The sequence below is a fragment of the Canis lupus genome, chromosome 1 (assembly GCF_048164855.1).
Source record: "Canis lupus baileyi chromosome 1, mCanLup2.hap1, whole genome shotgun sequence".
Classification (NCBI taxonomy): domain Eukaryota; kingdom Metazoa; phylum Chordata; class Mammalia; order Carnivora; family Canidae; genus Canis; species Canis lupus.
Window position 1 is genome coordinate 93,005,297 of NC_132838.1, and position 23,361 is coordinate 93,028,657.

General features: G+C 39.6%; 2 protein-coding genes across 28 annotated transcripts in view; one reads left to right on the forward strand and one right to left on the reverse strand.

Moving 5' to 3' along the window:
* The window catches only part of RFX3 (regulatory factor X3), a 288,425-nt gene extending 267,923 nt beyond the window's left edge, over positions 1–20,502 (reverse strand). For 11 of the 13 annotated variants that reach the window (XM_072839975.1, XM_072839876.1, XM_072839901.1 and 8 more), the window contains exon 1: positions 20,274–20,502. The gene's annotated coding sequence lies outside the window, so the exon portion shown is untranslated. Of the gene's footprint in view, positions 1–19,824; positions 19,955–20,273 lie in introns of those variants that run through there. The other 2 variants (XM_072840013.1, XM_072839961.1) reach the window with 2 other exon arrangements.
* Positions 20,104–23,361, forward strand: part of LOC140640509 (uncharacterized) — a 56,991-nt gene continuing 53,733 nt past the window's right edge. For 3 of the 15 annotated variants that reach the window (XR_012037290.1, XR_012037286.1, XR_012037287.1), the window contains exon 1: positions 21,745–22,386. Coding sequence is in view for 4 of the 15 variants with exons in the window: in XM_072840023.1 (XP_072696124.1) it covers positions 22,304–22,386 (83 nt within the window). In the remaining 11 variants the exon portion in view is untranslated. Of the gene's footprint in view, positions 20,252–21,584; positions 22,387–23,361 lie in introns of those variants that run through there. The other 12 variants (XR_012037277.1, XR_012037278.1, XR_012037284.1 and 9 more) reach the window with 12 other exon arrangements.

The following is a 23,361-nucleotide window of genomic DNA, read 5'->3' on the forward strand; positions in this document are numbered from 1 at the left end:
CATTTACTATCAAAGCAGACTGATGGATACATGAGACTTCATTTTGTTATTTCATCAAATTTTTCTGTTTGTATATGTTTACCTTTTTCCTTAATAAAAAAGTAGGGAGGGGTTTGGACAGTAGACTTGATCTTTAAAACCTTTTATAGCTCACACATTTTTTCATAGACATGGGGGCAGTACAGACAAGTGATGATACTAAATTTAGCTTCTCTAATTTTTTATATATTTATATTTTTAATGGTAGAAATACCAGGCACTCAAGGTCAACAAACTCTGGCCTATGGGTTGCTAAAATGTGGGCACATCTGACTCACTTCAGACCCTCATGTCTAGTTATATCTGCAAGTATAATTATTTAACCAGCCTTTAATGACAGGAACTAGGATTAGAAATAAGTATTATATATATAATTATGTAAGTTCAAACAGTTTGTTTGTTTGTTTAAGGTTCCACCACAATTTCTGCTTAAATATGTTAAAAACATCTTTATATTACATTATATTACATATTTTGTACCATTTTTGAAGTATTCCAATACAGTACAATAGCCTCAAATACTGTCAAACTGTACATTTCATAATGGATGACAGGCACATAATGCTGAATATGTGACACTGAACTGAAATGGAAAATATGATTTTGACATTAGTACACTGAAAAATCTCATTCTAAAAATATCAGCATGACAATCTATTTGTCAAAATAACAGAATTCTAGACAACTTGCTTCCATTAGTAACTTTTATTTATCTAAATAACCTCTCATTTATGTCTTTTTGCATATAAGGAATTTTACAAATAAATTCAATTCATAAATCCATGATTAAAGATGACTAGATAATGATATATAGCTTTGCCGTACAAACAGTGACATGCTAGTTTCACATCTTCAGAGACACTGTCGAGCATCTGTTCACAGAAACCTTCATATGCAGATTCTTTCTCCAGTTTAAATTAGCCACACAGGCAAACTGAGGGTAAAAGCAACACCAGCCGCCTAGATAATTCTAATTTCTATTTGCCTATTAATTGTAATTTTTACTTTTAATGGTTCACATATCAATTCTTCCCGATTCTTTAGGACATATTTAGGTGATAGTTACAGGTGTCTCAGAAGACTCTAGGGACACCTGGGTGGCTCAGTGGGTTGAGCATCTGCCTTTGGCTCGGGTCATGATCCCAGCCCCGCAGGGAGACTGCCTCTTCCTCTGCCTCCTTCTCCCTGTCTCTCATGAATAAATAAATAAAATCTTTAAAAAAAAAAAAAGAGAGAGAGAGACTAACTTGGAAGCAGGTCAAATCCATCCCCTCTCAAGAAAAACACTAAACCAAACTAAATGTAGTTTTTGAAAATCTCTTAATCTGCTTGTTTCCTTCTAGAAAACCAGTTTTAGTCAATATATCTCAAAAGAATGCAGAACTGAAAAGTATATGTATTCTAGGAAATACATATAAAAATGATAAAAGGCAAAAAGAGAAGCAGAAAATCCTACACAAGTACAGATATAAGCAATTAGGACTCTGCTACAAAAGGAAAGCAAGCATCAATGAAGGCATCAATATTATAAATGTATAAAGCTCTATTTGAAGAAATACACAAAATCTATTTCTGTCAGATTTTGTTCTCTGTAAGGTCTTCCCAAGCTTCCTATTTAAAATTGCAACTCCCTCATCACCTACCCTAACATCCCCCCTTCTTTTCTTTCTTTTTCTCCATAGCATTTACAACCATCTAGTATGATACTCATTTATGTTCCCTCTCCCTCATCCCACTATGTGAATGCAAGCCCCTCAAGGGCAGAGAGCTGATCAGTTTTGTTTACTGCTGTATCCTCCACAGCAGTTCACTGCTTGGCCTATACTGTATGTGCCAATATTTGCCCAATAAATAAATGGACAAAAACATAAAGTGTAAAGGAGCTTGTACACCCAAACTGGTTCTAGCAATTGAAGGGAACCCCTTGAGTCTGAAGAGAGGGTGAGATGACTTCACAACTGGCAGTGAATTCTCCAAACTTATCAAGTGAAATACACAAATTAAAAAGAGAACTAAACAGATCTGTAAATGACAGTTTATATTTAAAAACAAAGATTTGCCAGGGGAAAGAGTCTGTATTAGACATTAAAGCAAATAACCTGACCTTTCTTTTTTTTAAGATTTTATTTATTTATTCATGAGAGACACAGAGAGAGAGGCAGAGACACAGGCAGAGGTAGAAGCAGGCTCCATGCAGGGAGCCCGATGTGGGACTCGATCCTGGGACTCCAGGACCATGCCCTGGGCCGAAGGCAGGCGCTAAATCACCCAGAGATCCCATAACCTGACCTTTTAATAGTGCAACCCTTAGTGGAATATCACAAACACAACCACAGATCTCACTATTGGAATAATTCCATTCTGATACCACCAGCTGCCTTGGGGTGAGCTTGGAACTCCAGTCCCGATTATGCACTTTTGACATCAAAACAGAACAGTGAAGTTAGGTAGCAAATGGTGAAACTCAAGAGATTTGGGGCATTCAAAGTAGCCCCCCAAAAAGTAAAGTGCTCATAATGCCCTTCACCATGTTTCTCCCATAATAAGCAGCACTAGGAATTCCCATACCCTGTCACAACCAGAAAAAAGGAAGAAGGTACTGGATCCTACACATTACTCACCAACTTCCCAAACTAAGAAATTAGTTTTATCAGACACTAAAGAAATCCCAGGCACAACTAAATTTCATATATACACACTCATACAAATATGAAATTCATATATATTCACAGAGTTAATTAACAAAATGTCATTTGGAAAGGTAAGAGAAAAAGAGCCTTAAGGTTAGCCAAAAGTTACTAAACAATGATGCTGTGTTTGAAGAAATATCCAAAATTCATGAATTTATGCCATTAAATCCATTTCTAAAAAACAGAAACTAAAATCCATTTGGAATTTAAAAAAAAATGCATTGCTCTGGTCATTATAAAATCAGGGATAGACAAAAATCAGTAAATGGTTAACTCTGTTTTCTATAATTTGATTAGAAATGAAGATAATCTGAGGCTTAGTATTACTCACTGATGACTTCTACTAGGAAAAGGACACTGGGTTTTCTGCTGAATTAAAGAAACTACCATGTAGTCTTCTTCCTTCAGGAAGCTTCCCAACAATTTGGAAAGATAAATATTAACAAAAACCTAAATCACAATTCCCAAACAGCAGCAGGGTGAGACATCCATTAGACGTGAAATTAAAAAAAAAAAAAAATGAACTCATCAAGTTAGGAACCACTCTAATGTGGGAAAGATGAATTCACGTAGGGTGGGAAGCATATTCTAAACAGAGTAAGGGACAAAAAATAAATTACAGAGAAATGACCCTAGGGGAGTAACAGCAACCGCCATTTACTGAGCACTGACGTGTCACACACAGCGCTGCCTGCCTAAGTCCTCTGATGTAATCTTTACAACAATCTTTTAAGATAAATTTTATTAGCCCTCTTTCACAGATTTTAAGTAATCTGCCTAAGGTTAAACTACTGATCAGTAGCAGAGCTGAAATTCAAACCCAGGACTGTTCATTCTGAAGTTCATGTTCTTAGCCAATTACGCCAACACCATATGCCAGACTGGGCCAGAAAAGAGAAGCTGAAGAGCAGAGTGGTGAGTGTTAAGTCTGAAAATGTACACCAGGCAGTAAGCTTCCTACAGCACTATCGTAGGTTTATGGCACTCCGTGAATAATTTCTTAAACGATGCTGCAGAGTAGGCAACGAGGAATCCTAAAAGATACTGATCTGAAGAAACATAAAACTCGGGGCTACTGGAAAACATCCCAAGTACTTTCTTTTTTAGAGGATTCCATTAATCCATGTTTAGAAACACTTTCAGTAAAATTTTATCCAGATTATAAATTCATAAAATATTAAGAATATATTCTATGTTTTAGATTCTTCCTCTCTATATCCAACAAATAAAGCAACCTAGTATTTAGGTGCTACAGTAACTGAATCTCTATACTCAAATCTCAGTTTAAGATTTTCAAGAATCTACCACTCTCTTTTCATCTGAATTACACTTTAATTTCATCTTAATATTTGTATTTTTCCTTCCAGCCAGTAGGTACGTGGGCAGATCAGGAATACAGTTAACTCCACAAGTAAATTATTTAGATCTCCACTAACCTTCCCACCCCACCCTCAAAAAGACCTTTTCTTCACCTAACAGCACATTCAATTTAATGCATTGTATTATATTCTGAGTCTCTCAATTCAGATAAAACCAGAGCATTAAATTAAAATATATATATATATAAAGACTAAGAATGAGGAACTTCTAAGCAAAAATGTAAGAGCTAACTAATATTTCATCATACCTTTGTTTATCATATCTCCTTTTTATTGAAGGTGAACATAAATCCAAAGGGAACAGTTTTACAAGAAAGGCTCGTCCATGGGGACTTACCTTGTTAAGAGCAAATGACAAATGGTTTTCCCCTATAGGAAACTTACTGCTGTTTGATATGAATGTATCCTTTCAGGTTTGGTACCACAAATGAGGCTGGTAAGAGCATCACATTACTGCTAGAAAGTTCAGTTATTTGCCATTTTCTTGGTCTCTCTTAGATGATTTCAAACAATCAACAGGGTTAGTGCTCAGACTGTGCATCTTTATTACAAAATAGGATACCAAAACTAAGTTCAAGTGTGACCTCACAGATTTACTTACATCTCACACACATATTAAAATAAGACAAATTCTGGTTAATTACTTATTCCTTCCAGTCTCCTACTAGTAAGCAGTAAACAACATATCCTTCCAAAAATTCAGATTAAGGAAATAAATCACACAATAGCATGACTGCTGGTACCGCTTCTGGTTGCTATGGGATAAAGGGCAGTCCCTTCACATTCTCATTGTTGGTTCTCTTACTGCAACACCTTTAAACCCTAGCCGGGCAAGTCTCAGCTTGTACCATCTACATCAGCTGCCAACGTTTTACTTCTGTTCTGTATGAGTGACCTACAGAAACAAGTGTTCCAGCTTCGAAAAGTAATAACTCACCGGATTTTTACAATGATCTTTAGAATGATTAGTACCACCCCTACCCTCATCAAAAAAAGTTAAGAGGCACATGCCCATTGTCAGAATTATTTACACGAATACATTGATTACAGATATAACATCACTAATACCCTGTCAGGAGAAACCCAAAAGATGGGGATAAAAACATAACATTCTGTTTCTGAAAATCCAGCAAATATAGTATCTTCCTTTAATATATAGCCTATTTATGACTTGGAAAAATATTTTAGAATTTGATTTCTCTATCATTCTAAAAGCAATTAAAGAATGATCTGTATGCCAAAACTTTCAGTTGGAAACAATAAAAAATTAAGATATTTATTCAAACCTTACAGAACTATAAAACTTTAATTTGCTTTTTCTAAAAAAAATAATAATAATAATAAGCATGAGGGGGATGGGGAGGATTGGCCTACATAACCTCCAAAGTCTGTTCCAACTTAAAAATTCCGATTCTAAAATAAAACATCCTAATTATGTCTACTGGAATCCCACATATTTGTGCCATTTGGAAGCATGTGTAACTCCAGTGACAGACTTTTTCACCTCTTTAATCTCTACTCTAGCACCCAGGATGCCCCCTTTGGTCAGCTGTGCAGAGCCTGACATAGTAAAGCAGCAGAGGAAAAAGGCCGTAGAACTGTTAAGTAGAAGCAGGGAGAGGCTGAAGTCAAGCCCCTGGGGGAGGAAGACATTTATCATAGGGCCTCTGAGGTTCTGGCTCCAGACCCAAAAGCTTAGCTGCTCTGTAAAAGGGGTCAGGTTCTGAAATAACAATTCCTGGATAAAGCTTCTCTGTACACGGTATTTTTTCAAATTAGAATATTAAGTTATCTGCTATTGGGGAGTTACTCCAATATAGAGGAAGTGTACCAACATTACATTTTTCACATTGAAAATGGCTTGTTTTTAAGTTTACGTCGCATGACATTAATGGAGTAAAATTTTTTTAAAAAACTTTTAAAGACTAGAATAAAATTACCAGTGCTTTTACTGACGCTGTATTGAATGTAAAATAATAAAAAGTGAAATAAAATTATACTGATTTTAAAAGCACAGAAAACGTTATGACAAATAACGTTTACACTGATGCTGCATTAAATTCTTAATAAAATCTTCTGTGTAAGTATGAATGAAATTAATTCCATCATTTGTTTTGCAGGGTTACATTCATGTATTGTTCAAACACTGGCTGATGAAGCTTTGTACCGGCATTCTCTTATATATGTCACATCTCCTATCTACTTTTGGAAAGCTTAAATATATGAGAATCTAATAATTTAGATGCTATTAGAATCTATAACATAGATATTTCTTAATGGCAGAAAAAATGAACTATACCCCTTTGAGAAAAGAAATGGTAGTTTAGGTATGGGATAAGAATCATTAAAAAAAAAAAAGAATCGTTAAATTAGTGCATCACTTTGGTCATTTTGTATCACTTTACCATTCTGTCTGGCTAGTAATCACTTGTAGTATGGTAATATTTTAAAAGCCTGTCAATATATTTTATTAAATTATCTACATTTCTATGGAAACTTTTTTTTCTTTTTTAAGAGAGGGAAGAGGGAAAGAGAATCTTAAGCAGGCTCCACTCCCAGAGCAGAGCCCAACCTCAGGGCTGGATCTCAGGACCCTGACTCCATGACCTGACCCAAAATCAAGAGTTGCATGCTTAACTGACTGAGCCACCCAGGCTCCCCTCTATGGAACCTTCTGGATCAGAGAGAAGTTTAGCAATTAAAGTTATATAACAAAAAAAAACTGCAGGCCTTATTTAATGTAATGAATTTACTTCTTCATGCCTTATTCATTTAATTAAATTTAAACGAGAAAACATCAGCTTTCAAATAAAGAGATTTAGGTCTACATTTTGTGTTGTTTATTAAAATGCCATTAATCATTGTTTGTTATACATATTAGTCTGCTCATTACAGAATAATTTCCAACATGAATAATGGATTTCTTTTTTTTCTTTTTCTTTTTTTTTTTTTTTTTTGCTATAGACTCTAGAATTCAAAAATAAGCTTCTTTCATACCTGACTTCAGTTAAATAAAAAAATTAAAGAACCTTCCTCATCCCCTGAGGTAGTGAATCAGAAGATATTAAACTGCTTTCACTGGTGGTCTAAGTTATCAGTATATTAGCTCTCACCACTGGATGTCTCTTCCTTTATATTCCATATGTTCCATAACTGAGCAGCTAACTTTGAAGGGAAAATCTTAGGAGTTGGTCCTTTTCCTTGATCGACTTACAAAATGGCTCTAACAGTTCATCCAAATCTACCTACACACAGGTTACAAGGATGATGTACAGAAGATTAACACCATTTCACCTCTGAGAGGTGTATCTCACACAGCTGTCTTCCTATGTCCAGCAAACATGCGCTGCTGGCCTTGTGCTTACTCCCTTTTTATAATGATAGGTCAGATTTCAAGTAGCAGAGCCTGGAATTATTAAGCAAAACACTTGACAAATAACTGAGAACTTCCTGATTTAGAAATGTTATGCTGAGAAGAAACGACATGAGGGTTGATAAAGATCAATCACTCTCAATGATTCTGTCTTAAACAGAATGTAAGCATTGTTTTTTTTTTTTGTAAGCATTGCTTCAAGTCGACATTGAGTCTTTAAATTTAAATTTTTTTCAGAGAAACACAGAATAAGGAAGGATCAACCTTATTTCAACAAAGTTTCAAATTATAAGGCTGTAAGAACAATAGAAGGTAATAATTGTTAAAAACGTGTGTTGGGTACATGGGGGTTCATTATACTGTTCTCTCCACTTCAATGTAAGTTTTAAAAATTCCAAAATAAGGAAGTTTTAAAAGAATACATACATTTATGGTATACAGTTTTCCACTATAAATTGGCTTCCCAAGTATAAACTGCTTTAGATACCAGATAAGCCAATGAAAGCCCTATTGAATATATTAATTTTATAGATTTCATATACTATTATCACTTTGTAGTAATAAAATTAACTACAAGGAAACTCCGATGCAACATTATGATTTTCTATATACAACATTAAGTAAAAATAATAGTCAAAGCAATAATAGTCAAAGCTCCACAGCCTTACCATAAATATTTTCAACAAAGTATTATATTTTCAACAAAATACAAGCATCTTCTATCAGTCCAAATCACAATCAGGCAAAAACAATGACCGTTCATCCAACAAATTATCTCGCCAACCAAACTTTGATTTATCCACTTTATTTGTATGTCTAATTTAAAATTCTCCACTAATTTCCTCTAACTTCATTTTCAATATCTTTCTACTCTTTTTGTCTGCTTTGATTCCCAAATACCATCTCTGTCACTTTTGTAGCCTTCTACAACTTGAAACCTTAAGAAATATGCTCACATGGCTAAGAATATGTAATTTTGGTCTAATACCATATTTCTCTCTTTTCTTTCAAAATACTCCCAAGACCCAATGGAACTCTGAGTCTTCAGGATTCCTAAATTAATCAAAATAGTACTGGCACTAAATATAAATTGATATACATCCTTTAATTCCTCATCCAAAAATAAAGCTAACGGGGAACAACATAGAAATACAAGCTTACAGACAAATGTACCCAATTACCTGAGGCCTCTGCTAGCACGCTTTTGAATCAAATACTAGAAGTAGCATGAATAGGAGTAATGGTAATAATACTTGATATGCGGAAATTGGCAAACTGGGTTTCTTACACAGCCCTTAAAATGACCCCTCTTTCTCCATATGACACTAATCATGGTTCATGCTCTCACGTTTTCCAGTTATATGATCCTGCCTCAATTTACCCACATTCTTACCCCATTCCTTCAGATCAAGGTGTTGTTCTGGGCATGAGGTTCATCTCTTGGCATTCTTTCTAAAGTTTGTATACCAAAAAGGTAAACTGGAAACTACCTTTACCAAAAAGGTAAACTTCCAAAGCCCACATATAATGAATCACACAAGACTGTGCTGTGGGATTGGGAACTTCCAGACGGCAAAGAAAATTAACAAAAACACAACAGAATAAGAAACTTATATTATTGAAGAAAGAACCTTTTATCTCAAAGTTTATCAAGGGCAACAGGACTGGAGGTGAGTGAAGTTTCAGGGTTGCTACAATGACCTCCTCTCACCAATACCCTGATCTACATCTCCAGTCCACGGTCATTTGCATTTCTATCATTAATAAATGCTCGAGCAAGTCTAACCCAATCAAAATATTAAAATGCATCACCTACCAATTTCAGAAACAAAATCCCACCTCACTTCCAAGCCATATGGCTCTCAAACCTTTGCTGAAATATAAATCCACATCTATTATAGAGCTCTACTCATTCAACATTATTTAAAAGGTTTTAAATTTCAAAACTCGGCAGACTTCTAAAAATAAAGGAACAGATCAAATGTTGATCCAGCAGCATAATATCTTAATCTACTATAATTGGAATGAATTACAATTTTTGTCTTTAACTATAATTAATTCAATTTCAGCATTTATGACCTTTGTTAACTAAAAGTAGCCTCTAAAAATCACCGTGAAGTGTGAAGCACTATTAAAACTTGTTCCCCAAACCAAAGGTCATTCAAAGAACTGAAGTCAAACAGCTCCCTCGATTTTCTTTGCCTCAAGAAAACAGCAATAGTAGTTCCTAATACTGTTACAACATAGGTACAATGCAAAAACTAGTGAGCAAAAGTCGTACTGACAGAAGTCTAAGACACCAAACAAAACACATTAAAATGACTTTGTCAAGATCTACACACACAAACATACAGAAAACACAATACATAAGCTAAATTCTGTTTTTCTTAATAGAGGTACACTCTAAAAATACAAAATGACTTTTTAAACAAAATGTTTTAAAGTGTCCTTTAGAACATGCAATATGAGGTTGTTATAAAGCAAAGAATCTAACTTTATCTGGTGTCTGTGTATTAGTTTTTCCTGTTGGGTTTCATTATGGCACATCGAAACACATACTGTACATTTAAGATGGTAAAGGTGATTCTAAGACCACTAGTATAGTATCTTGTCATGTGTTTTCCATTAATGACCTTTACACTGACACTTCATTAAAACTCATCTCCAAGACTGTCATCAGACATAATCAGGTGCCAATCAACAAAAAAGCCTGATGTGACGGATTATACTCTTTGGTTCTTTAAAATGTCAGCCTACACAGGAGGAGGGGGAAGAAAAACCTAGATTCTACTGCAAAAAATACATTCACAAAACAATCTACCAAAGCAAAATATAGAGAGGTGGAACTGAGATGTCATTTCCATTATTTGGCACACAAACTAGACTTTCTCAATACCCCTCTCTTTTATTTCTACCTTTCTAAAAAAAAAAAAAAAATTATATATATATATATATATATATATATATATATATATACATATACACACACACACACACACACACGACCAAATCACAACACAGGCTCCTTAGAAGGACATTATTGCACACTCACTGATGTACTCAGGGACAGACATATACACATAGAGGCAGTCTTTAAGAAGAAAAGGATCACTGATAAATATAAAGGAATTGTCCTCACAAAAGTACATGTAGTCTGTATAACACAACAGCTGGAAAGCAAAGAAAACTGGAAGAAACACTGGATGACCTGAGACACTTGTCTCCCCCTGCCCATGTCCCCAGTTTCCACCTCAAACCCCACTCCCACCAAAACTTCACAGTCCAGGAAAAAGAACTGTGTAAGTATGCAACGCACTGCTATTTAACAAAGAGGGCAGGATGATTTCTACATGTATCTCTTCTTCCTGCCTCTCTCCAGTAATCTCCCTCACCCACCGCCCCACAACTAAAGCATGGAAGGAAGACACAAGCGACAAGCAACAACTTTCTAAAATGGTTCTGCATTATTAAAATAAACTGTTGACTGAGACTAAAGGTGGCCAGATACAGTTTAAGAATGATAGCGATTACATTTGAAACTGTAAAATGCTATCAAGAGTTGGAATCTGGACATGGCTCAGACACTTGAATATGTATACACAAATCAATAAAAAAAACAAATGTTCAAAATAGTTTTAAAAGCAACAATAATTACAATCTATTAATCTTTCATACACTTATGAAATTGGTAAAAGAGGTGAGATACAGCAGAACTCACGACTTAGCTTGAACTAATGCAAAATATGCTTCCTTCTGCAGTCTGCAATGCTCTTAAACCTTCAGGCCTAGCTGCCACATTGACATTAAGGTAAAATTTTGTGAAAGGGCATACTTGATCAAAAGACACAATTATTTTTTCTGCCACCAAACCTGAATAAAAAGAATGCTTATTGAAGTATAAACAATATTCGGGGGGGGGGGGAGGGTGTAGTAAGTATCACCAATGGAAAAACAGAAAAGAATACGAGCACAGATGAGGGGAATGCTTCCCAGAGCAGGGCCCCAAAGTAATCCAAAGGCACTTGCCCAGACTCCTTGACAGGACTTTAGTTCTTTTCAAAAGCAGCTGAATAGCATGAAGAGAAGAAAAAGTCAAGGCTATAATAACTGGGGGAGAAATGCTGAAAAATGAGATAAACAGAAACCTGAATTTTATTATGGCTTCTGATGAGAGAGCTCACACTATCATCTCCTCCCTCCCTCTCTCTCCCTCCATCAAAATGCCTATCCACAGAGTTGGAAAATTATGTCCCATTTTAAATATCTCAATGGTGAGCAACAGGCAGGAGCCCCAACTGTCAGACACTTGTCTGGCACACAGACATAGAGGAGCTGGCTCGGCAGGAGCTCAAGCTGTGAGACTCAGCTCATTCCTATGTGGGTGAGCAAACCAGGGCACTTGGCCACAGCTCCCTGGGGGGGGGGGGGGGGGGGGGGCACTGAAATGGTGGAACCTTCTGACACTGCGCCGGAGGTATGGCCATTACACAAGACCCAGGCTCTGGGTTTTCCTTCTCTGTTGTTCTGAGCAGAAGAAAGAAGAGGCAAGCAAAATACCAGCCTCTCAGTCCATCGGTCAAGGAAACACCAATTCCTGGCTCCCTGTTACCATCATGTCTCCCTTTTCCCAGGGCCAATCCTGCCATGGAATCCTCCACTATTAGTGATCAGAGGGCTTAAGAGATCACATAGCCCTGTTTCATTTCACAAATGGAGAAACTGAGATCTGGAGGGCTGAAACAAGCAGACTCAGGTTTTAGAGTTACTGGTACTACAAGTCCCAGAACAGACCTGTGTTCTCACCTCTGTCCCGACCTTTGGCCAGCACTTTTGAACACCCTTTGTTTCTGAGGGTCATCCCCCTCTCTCCTCTCTCCGTCCACATTATTCCTCCCCGCATCTGTCTCCTCTTGCCAGCTGATGCACTTTCATTTTCAGGCTAGCCACCTCACTCTTTTCCTGGGCTCAGCGCCTACTAGCTCTTCCCCATTTCTGCCTCAATAGGAAGGATCAAGAACCTCTGGTAGTCCTGACTGGGCAAAGCAAAGGCAAGCAGTACTGACTGGATATTACAGCTTCTAACAAAAGTAGTGAGAAAGGAGTATCTAGGGATTAAGAGTCAGCAATGGGCAAACATATGTGATGTGCAAACATAATATTTTGGGGTTAAACTAGAGATTTAAACTAAAGCACTTAGCCAGAGCCCAAGTGCATAGCCAGAACAAGGATGGGAGCCTCCTGAAGCAAAATCATGCTCAGGTTACATCATTAGTGGAACAAGGATATGTATTTGTTCAGGAGGGCAGTCAGATAGAACCTGTAAGAAAATAATGACGGTATAACCTTGCCATCTAAGTCACGTTCCCTGGCTTTTACCCAAAAGTTCCTCTTAAAACGTGTGTGAACATCACTGGAAAAAAAGCAGCAGAGGAGATGGCTGAGCTGAGAGTCTGCCTGCTTCATATATTGGGGCTAATTGTCTATAAAACCAATGTAAAAGGAGTAATATAATTACTTAGCAGGAGGAGGGAGGAGGACAGGTAAGATGAGGAAGGCAAGCAGAAAACTTGTGCATTACACAAATGCTTCAGCAAAACAAGATGACATGCAGGATTGAGTCAGCTTTCCACTGGGATGTATAAATCACATCTCCAGTTTGAGAAAGATCAGGACTATCTAATCTAAATCACTCTAAAATGGGGTGGGGGGGGAATCAGTCTCAGTCAAAATGCTTAGGAAAAAAGATATATAGCAAATTACTAGATAGCAACATTAGAGACAGCAGAGCAGCCAACTGTTTCTTTCAACATCGTTGAGAGCCAAAGAAAGAGCACTAAAGATGACATTTTTCCTCTATAATTTCACATTACGTTTTACTGCACAACATTCTAAGATTACTTTATACCTCAAGACTGGGGTTGGCAAATTATTCCAAAATTACTTATTGCTACAGGTATATAAGTGGTGACCTCACACATTTTTCTACCCTTAGTAAGATAACAATTCCAAGCAGTACGTTATAAAATTGCAGAATAATTCCTCGATGAACTCATCTTTATACAGCTATTTATTGTCATTATATATTAATGACTACATTTTATATAACTTTATAAGTCTATAAAAAGGGCACAAAATGTTTTCAAATGAATTCATGGATAACCGATGTAAAAAGGAAAATATAAATTGGACAACAAAATGGACAATGGGAATTGTAAGAGTTTATGAAATGTTGCATTATTAGCTCTCAGTCTGAGATCCCTGGACTGGGAGATTTGTCCAAATGCAGTAAGAGGATGCCATTATAACAAGGCAGCAGAGTAAAACTAAAAAAGCTTTGGGCTAACATGCTACTAATTCAGTCTAATAACAAGACAGGTTATCAAATAGTAATCCAAACCTGTGGTTGGCAGCTTCCTGTCTTTGATTTATTTTTAAAGGTGGGAGAGGAGAGAATAGTTATTTACTGAGTGTAGAAAATCTTTCAAAACTTAGGGCCCGCTGAGATGATCAGGAACATGTTAAAAGAACTCTTAGATGGCAAAAAGATTTGAAAAGTATTCCCTTATAGTAAGAATCAACATATGCATTGAGCATATATTCTGTACCAAATACTGAGCAAAGCACATTACATGAATTATCATCAATCTTCACAAAACCCTGTAAGGCAGGCAACAATGGATCCTACTTTTCAGATGAGAAAACTGAGTTCAATAACTTATACAAGGTCCCTCAGCTAAAAAGATCGTCTGAAATCTACCCTAAAGCCGGTGTTCTTAACCAATACACTTATCCTTATCCCATCACTCCATTTAAAGAACAAAACATATACGTATTTGGTACTCTATATAGATTTCTATTTTTAACTGATTTGTTTTCATTAAGTACATCCTGTACCTTGATATAAAATATAAAATTTCAGGGGGTACCTGGGTAGCTCAGTGGTTGAGCATCTGCCTTTTGGCTCAGGGTGTGATCCCAGAGTCCTGGGATGGAGTCCCACACCAGGCTCCCCATGGGGAGCCTGCTTCTCCCTCTGCCTATATCTCTGTCTCTCTCTGTGTCTCTCATGATTAAATAAATAAAATCTTAAAAAAAAACGAACTATGAAACTTCTGAAACAATCTCATAAAACACACTTTAAAAATCTTACTGGCAGAAACTAACCAGTAAACTCTTAAGACTACAATGTAAAAGAAAAATGCCTAGCCAATTTTAACAAAACTAGGGTTTAAAAAGTTATTCTCTACGATGTTTCTAATCCTGTGACATTCCAACACGTCTTATAAAGGTATTTTAAAAAAATTTCACATTTTGCTGACTGTAGTTTAATGTAGGATAACAGTATAGATAAATCAATCCATAAATCAGTTATCTGGAGAAAAAACATATATCTTCCTAAGCTTACTTGAGAAAGACAATGACTACTGCTGGTTCGGTATTTGTCTTTTACAGTATAAAATGCTAAAAGAGGTAAGATGCAAAAAGAGCCCAAGAGATTGGATTCAATAGTTGCCCTAAAAAAAAACAAAAAAACACACACACACACTAAACAAACATTCAGATACAGAAAACAGTAACCAACACTTCTGGTTTAAAGTCTATGGCACAGAGTAAGGCAAAGAATCTAAAACTTTTCAGATAATAGAGCCAAATTAAATATTCAAATAAGACTACTCCAGAAGCATCAAGTGGGGACTGAATTCTCCAGACAATTTTTAACTATTATTATTGTTGTTGATTTAATTAGCCTGACAACCATTATTACCACTTATATTTTTTAGGTAGTTTTTAAAAATCATACTATAAAAGCATATTATGCCATATAAAAATATTTTAAGAACATGCAATATATCAATATGTGCCAACAATACCCAATTTATAGAGTACAGAGCCATACTGTCAAAATAGCATGATTCTCAGGTTAACCTAAATTTTGGAGGCAGAGATTGACATACCTACATAGAAAGATGATCAATGTATATATCTAAAGGACTAATGCTGAGATCCAAACCATGCCAAAGATATCAATCTTGATATTATTTTATGTTGTGCTAATATATATTATACAAGGACAGAGAAAGGCTTTGGTACAAAACTGCCAATTAAGACAGCATATTAAATTTAAACTCAATAGAAATAAGGCTATTATACGCTTGAATGCATATATAATTAAATTTTTTTCTTTAAATAAAAGTTCTAATCAGTTCACATTTTTAGTGATGATAATCTCATGTTGCAAACAGCACAGCACCCTCTGGTGCATCTGTTATAAGATGTATAAAATTCCCACAAAAAGGGGATAGAATCAAAGTAAAAATGAACCTTAGAAATCAATAGGTTGACACTCCTTTATTTACTCCAATACATATTTATAAACATTAATGCTTAAAAACAATTTTCATTTAAAAAGACCACTAGAAATGTTATAGTAACGATCAAAATAGGTTAGGAAAATGTTTTAGTTTGAAAATATTTAAAATGATGAACAAACAAAAACAATACTGGTTTCTAACACTTATCATTCAAATTAAAATAATGCTGTCAAAAAATTCTTTAAAAGGTTAAGTTGTTATGTTAACCAAATTTCACTTTATTTAAATATTCCTTGGCTTTTTGCTTCAAATCATTTTGATTGATTGTATAAAGTGCTCCTAAGTACTTTTTCTGGATCAAAGGGAATTTACCACTACTTTTAAGACTTTGTAAGTGTTTTGTGAAAGGATTTGCAACTTTTACAGCTTGAAAACAGAGTGATAACCAGAAATAAGTCATGTTAATTAAATTATGAATCTTAATTTGAATAGTTCAACCTTCTACTTTAAAAAAAAAAAAAAAAAAAAAAGAACTTCCTAGGAAAATAATTAACTCCAAAAGTATATTTTACTAAGGACAAAAGCAAAGGATGCCACCTGCTTCAAACAGCCCTTTTGTGAACCACTGGAAGTCCCAACACAATGCACTAGAAATGAAAGTGACACCTGTTTAAAGCAGCCATCTGTCCCCTAACAAGCTAGATTTAGTCAAATCCACTTAATCTTGGATTTCCAAAATAGAGGAACACTATGCACCTGTGAACAGAGAGGAATTTAAAATCTTGTTTGTCCATGGCCACTGGGAATCTATACCGAACAGTTAACAACAAATGATTCCATCAGGGAAACTAAGTTGGTTTTTTTAAGTAATTGGATGCAGAGCATTTTTGTCTAATGCTCAGCATAAAAGCAAACACACAAACAACTAGTAGACTCTTTTTAATTTAAAGGTTTACTTCCTTGAAGACTCTTCACAATTTTAAAAGCTTACTTTTGTATTCTCATTTCTTGTAACACAGTCTCACTATACATAACAAGAACAAAGTAACATTCCCATTAGCCTGTTCAGGAAAGATTTTTTTTTTTTTTTAACTCTTCTCATACACATGATGCTACATTCACCCTTTTAAGGCGCACACACACACACACATACACACACACACACACACACACACTCTTTTACACCTTAAAATTTGAACAGCAAAAGCATACTCCACAGTCGGAAGTTTAGAGAAAAGCACTCACAACATCAGCTTTCTCAAGAATAAACAATGTTACCAATAAGTAACATCATTTACATAATACACTGAATCTAGACTACTGATTCATTCATTTTTTTAACTGGTAAAACATTTACCACATTGAATTTGTTTAGGACACAAAATATTTGTTTACGGTTAAAACACGTTAAATTTATACTGTATAAACCTTTTGAGTACCTGAGTACAAGATTATCTGAATACTAGAGAAATAACGTTATTTTTTAAATTAGGCATAACTACCACATATAACGAAAACATTGTAGAAAGATGCACTTTAGGAATGCATTTTAGTTTACTATATTATGCATGTAAATGTACTACATAAATATGCCTACTCCATTTAATGAAATTCACAGGCAAAACAATCTCAAAAGACTGAGATAGGCATTATGACATACAATGAATCACAGATATTTAGCTATTCAAAACTAGTTATAAGTAACTCCTACTTAATACTTTTCATTTTAAAGCATGGTCACTTTCACAGATTTTAATTAGTCTAAAAGCTGAGAACATAGGTGAATGCCAATACATAATATAGTCCTTCCTAGGAAAAAGATCACAGGATGAAGAAACTAAATGCTAACTAAGTATTCATCCCCGTGTTAAATTTTAAAACTCATCATTATGTTAGTATTTCTGGTGACTATTTACTCAATTCATATAAGTAATGCTGACATATTTGAGTCCAAAGCATTTCTAATGGCAACTTTCATATCACCTCTGTGCTTTTAAAAATGGGTAATAGAATTCAATTTAAGTTCTCCTCTCAAATCAACTTGTGAATGAAAATTCTAAACTACAGAAAACTTGAGATAACTGTAACAAGTAAAATGCCACAAAAAAGTTCTTGGACACTGCAAATAAAAATATTAATCCATAACATTATAGCATATAATCTACTCAGCTGAAAACCTATTATGAAAGTGGCATAAGGTCTGAAACTGTCTTAAGACAGTAAAACTCCTATTAACTTCAGAGAGAGTTTATAGGACCCAGGAGCTTCACCATCCAAAAGTGTTCAGGCATTTGACACTCATCTGAACAGAAAAAAAAAAAAAAAAAATACAAGTTAGTATTAGGGATTTGCATGGAACCCAGGTTGGGAAATAAATATAAAGAAATCTGAGTGGTCTGAGAAAGATTTCTTCCACCCCCAGTTAAAACAGCAATCACAAGGAAATGAATCAAAAGAGGAAAAGTTTTTTGAAAACCCCAACTCTTACTTTACAAAATATTAGCTTTAATAGCGTTACAATTACCCAGCCTGCTCACTGACAATCTCAAGAATAATTAATACTGTCACATTATTCGCAGGCTGCTCTGTTAGGTAAATCGATACGTGTTTGCTGTGAGAAAGAAGACTGTTTAAATACGTATTTTAAAATTCCAAATTGGAAACTTCAATATGTGCAAATATAATAGCACGTTATATCTGTTTTAGCACACATTCATTATCAAACTCTTTACCAATAATCTACTAATTAAACGTTAGGCTGAAAAATGAACAAATTTACAGGATCTGTAAAATTGGGTTACCTCTAGCCAAGAGCCCTACTACTTGAGGACTGATAAGTATTCAAATCTAGAGAGAAAAATAGATTTTTAAAAGACAGACTTGAAAGAAGAAAAAAAAAAAAGTTCTCTCTCATCAGCAGGTTTAAGTGACTGTCCAAAGAAAACTCGAAAGTAAACAAAAAAGAGTATGTTAAGTACACACATGCCTGAATCTTAACAACCACAAAGAAAGTGAAATATACACACGTTTCAAGTTGAGAAGCTTCATACATTCTTTATGAACAACTTGACTTCAATTTCAACTCTCAAAGGAAAAGGAACAGAGAAGATGAAGGAGGAGGAGGAGGAGGGAAAGGAAAAAAAAAAAAAACTCTTTAAAGTCTTACAACTGTCACAAAATAACATTGTACACTGAGTTCTCACAAAGCTTCCTTAGGTCCTTTCCCTGTTTTCTCACACACAGAGTCTCCTAACCACAATGAAAATTGTTAACACTCCACGGTGGGGAAGGAGGTTCATCAAAGTGAAATGGAACCTCACTACTACCCCTCCCATCTGCACATGAAAGATAAAGCACTGTCAATAACTACTAACCCAAGTATCACAGATGCCCTGCATCTGGTTTAAATCACAAGCACACACGCGCCGCGCGCGCACACACACACACACACACACACCCCAAAAAGAGAGAAAGGCAGAAGAGAGACTTGTTTAAAAAAAAAAATATATCTTTCCCAGTGCAGCAAAGAGCCCAGCGCAGAGGCCCCTGGTTTCAATGTGTGTGCAAGGGGTGTGGGGGGGGGGGGGGGAGAGAAGGGGGGGGACGAGGAGGGAAGAGTGCTGAATGGATATTAAGACTGTTTGCAGCACAAAGAAAACACAGTTTTAAAAGAAAAACAAAAAAAAAAAAAAAAACAGAAACCGTGCAGCTGATGATGGCCAAAAAGCAGGGGAGCCCCTTTGAGCACCAGGCAAAGAGGGGCAACAAGGAAGAAATTAGGCGGTGGGGGAAAAAAAGTTCACCGTTGTACGAGGATAAAAATAACAAAACCCCTCACAAGGCCCCACAAGTGAACAACAACAACAACAAAACACCACCACCTCTTGGGCCCCCCCCTGCGCCGCCCCCCCTTCTCCCCCGGCCGCCCCCGACACCCGCTGCTATTTCGGTTTGGGGAGAAGCAGGAAACCAGCAGCTTCGGAAAAGAAGGAAATTAAAAGGAAGAAAGAAAGCCAGGCTGGCCGCTTCACCTGACCCTCCTCCTCGGAGGCAGACCTAGGGGAGAGCTCCCCCATCGGCGGCGGGGACGCGTGGCTCCCTCTCCCGCTCGGCTCGCAGCCCCCGGCGCTCCCGCTCCATCCCTGAAGCGCGGCGGCCGCCCAGGGCCGCCGGGGCTGCGCGGCGCCCACACCCCCGAGCCCGCCGCGGCGCGCTCGGTCCATTGTAAACACGCCGGGGCTCCGGGTCCGGGCTCCGGGCTCCGGGCTCCGGGCTCCGAGCCCCTCGGCGGCGGCGGCGGCGGCGGCGGCGCGGCGGCGGCGGCGGCGGCGGCGGCCCCCGGTGTCAGGAGTGAGACCCCCGCACAGCCACGCTCGGCTCGCGCACACGGACACACACACACACACACACACGCACGGACACACGCGTCCACACGCCGCCACACGCTCCCACACACAGGTAGAGACCGAAGAATATTCACCTTGGCTGTGGATTATTGTGGTGTTGTTGGTGGGTGATGGAGATGGTGGTGGTGGGGAGGAGGAGGAGGAAGAGGAGGAGGAGGAGGAGAGGAGTAGTTGTTGTTGATGGGTAACAGTCGCCAGGACTACGGTGACTATGGCGCTTGATTCACAAGGCAACGGTTGCTATAACTCACAAAAGAGAGAGAGAGGGAGAGAGAGAGGGAGCGAGAGGGAGAGGGAGACACTCGCACGGGGAGGGGTGGGGAGGGAAGAGGGGAGGAGGCGGGCCCGGCGAGCCGCCGGAAGGGGCGGGCTCAGCACCGTGACGGACAGCCCCGGGCCTCGGCCGGCGCAGCGGAGGGGGGGCCGCGGGGGGGCACGGGGAGTGCGAGGCGGGGTTCCGAGGAAGGACGCCGGCGAGCTGCGCGCGGGCCGGCCGGGGGCGAGTCACCCCACAGTCCCCTCGGAGGGACGCTTACTGCACGCGCCGACGAGGCAGCGGGGGGACCCGGGGGGTGGATGGGGGTGCCAGGGGTACTGTCTGCGAGGCGACGGCCGCCGGTCCCAGCAGCCAGCTTTGTGCAGAGAAGCCCCAGAGCCGCGACAGGGTAGCGAGGCACCGGGGAGGGGGGGGGGGCGTGGAGGGCGATTCCTGACACTTTGTGGGGAGACCAGCTGCGGCGGGCAAGGAATCCACTTTGAAGAGCGGTCTCCTCCCCCGTTCCCGGCCTGAGACGTCATTTCCGGGGCGGGGCGGGTGGAGAGTCCCGGATGTGCCGCCGTTCTCTCGCCTTTTTTTTTTTTTTTTTTTCCCCATTTTCCTGGCTTTTTTTTTTTTTTTTTTTTTTTTCCTTTTTTTTCTCCTTCGTTTCTGAAGCGCCGGAGGTGGAGGTGTTCCCAGTTGCATCCGCCTCCTGGCTTCCAGCGTGTTCGGGGCGCTGCGAAGCTGTGGGGCCCGCGGCGGACTGGGGAGTCCGAGCCGCCCGCGCCCGCCTGCGCCCGCCTGCGCCCGCCGCCCGGCCCGCGGCTCCCGCCCCCTGCGGCCCCCGGCCCCGAGCAGCGCGGGCGGCGTGCGAGCGAGCGAGCGAGCGAGCGTCTCGGCCGCCATCTTAGGGGCCGGCGAGCCCCGGGCCGCGCGGGGCCGGGGCCGGGGGCGGGGGGGTCCGGCGCGCGCCGAGGGCCGCGGCTCTCCCCGTGCCCGCGGGAGGAAGGGCCGGTGCCCTGCGGTGCGCTGGCGGCGGGCGCTGGGGGTGCGGCGACTCCCACCTGGGCCGGCTCGCGGCCCCCCGCCCGCCCCGCCCGCCCCGAAGTCAGGCGCTGTCCCCTCTTCCAAGTCGGCGGGAGCGGCGTCCGACACCTGCCTCGCCGTGGGCCCCGAGGAGCACCCGCGCGGCCTGGGGTCTCGTGTTTGCGGCCGCGTGGACGAACGGCCTCCTCGGCGACGGGTGTGCTCGCTCGCCGCCGGCTCCCCGCGCCAGCGCTGCCGACTCCCGCGGTCCCCGCGTCGCGGTCCGCCCCGAGCCCGCCCCGAGCCCGCCGCAGCCCGGCCCCCAGCACCGCCGGCGAAGCCGCTTACCCGAGACAATAACGTTAGAAGCCTAAGGAGGCCAGTTCGCGGGAGGCTTAATTTTTGCGCCCGCAAAGTTAGGGATTTGGGCCGACATAAATTCCCAGGACTAAAATCATGACAGCGACCATTACCGAGCTCTTCGCGCTCAGTGTCCCACACACATCATCTCCTCTAATCCGCCCCGCACCACGGTTAGGTACGACGCAGGCTCCTCTCTGAGGGGAACCGGGCACAGAGTCTTAATAGCGGTGTTATTTTACGGCTCTGGGTCGCGGAATTTTCCGAGCAGGGTATTTTAGGAAGCCACTGTTTAAACAATAGGTTGAAGAAAGTGAATGTTGCCGTCGGGGGTCGGATACCGCCTCCACGGAGGTTCACCCTACTGGGTCGTCCACGGAATCGGTGAGCGGTGGTGAGCACAGTGCCGAAGCGCGAAGGTTTCGTGACCCACCGGGACCCTTTTAGGCTATAAGGCAAATGACAATGCGGAGACCAACAGTCCTTCGAAGTCTCCAGATGGGGAATAATAGTAGTTTGGACACATGCACGTGGAAGATAAGGTATGCGTTCCAGCTGCGTGAAAACTGGGAATCAGTATGAATATTCATTTCATTGCACTGACAGATGTAAGTCTTCTATTCTCGTGTTGCTGCGCAGGGCAGTTTGCTCGCTCGCACCACACAGCAAGCACTGAATAGCTTTGCCTTTTTTTTTTTTTTTTTTTTTTTTTTTTAAGCTGCATTGCTTGCTACAGTTTTGTCTGTCCCTTCCCTGGCTGTCAGCTCGTGCTTCTCAACTGCTGTCAGGGAGCACAGCTCTCAGGTCCTCCCCACCCTTTTAATTGACCGCTTTCAATCTGCAGGCAAGAAAACCACATAATGAAGCTTGTGCACAACTGTGTCCCAAGAGTATAAATAGGTACTTTTGAGGAACTCTTAGAAAAACTGTAGTGTATGACCTTTATGTGAGGACATTGTAACATTAGGTTTATAAGCTGCTTAGAGACTTTTTTTTTTTTTTTTTACCTACTTCTTGATTTGGCCTTTTCCTGAAAAGGAATAGACAAATTTCTTGAATTCTTAAAACGTTGGGATTTTTAGAATGTTTTTTTTTTTTCCTGTTTTAGGAGAATTGATGGTAGGACTTCTAACACCATCATGAGGTTATTGTAATAAGACATTTTCAGGGGCGCCTGGGTGGCTCAGTGGTTGAGCATCTGCCTTTGGCTCAGAGCATGATCCTGGGGTCCTAGGATGAGTCCCGCATCTGGCTCCCTGTAGGGAGCCGGCTTCTCCCTCTGCCTGGGTCTCTCTCTGCCTTTCCCTCTGTGTCTCTCATGAATAAATAAAATCTTAAGAAAAAAAAAGAAAAGAAAAGGAAAATTTTCAGTGTTACCACCACACTGACTCAAATAACCAAGCCACCAATTCAAGCTCTAAATCCAGAAACATGCTGGACTGTATATGTATTGTTTTATGTGGTAACTAATTATGAAGGGATCCAGAAATGCCTTTACCTCTAGTCAGTTCTGATAG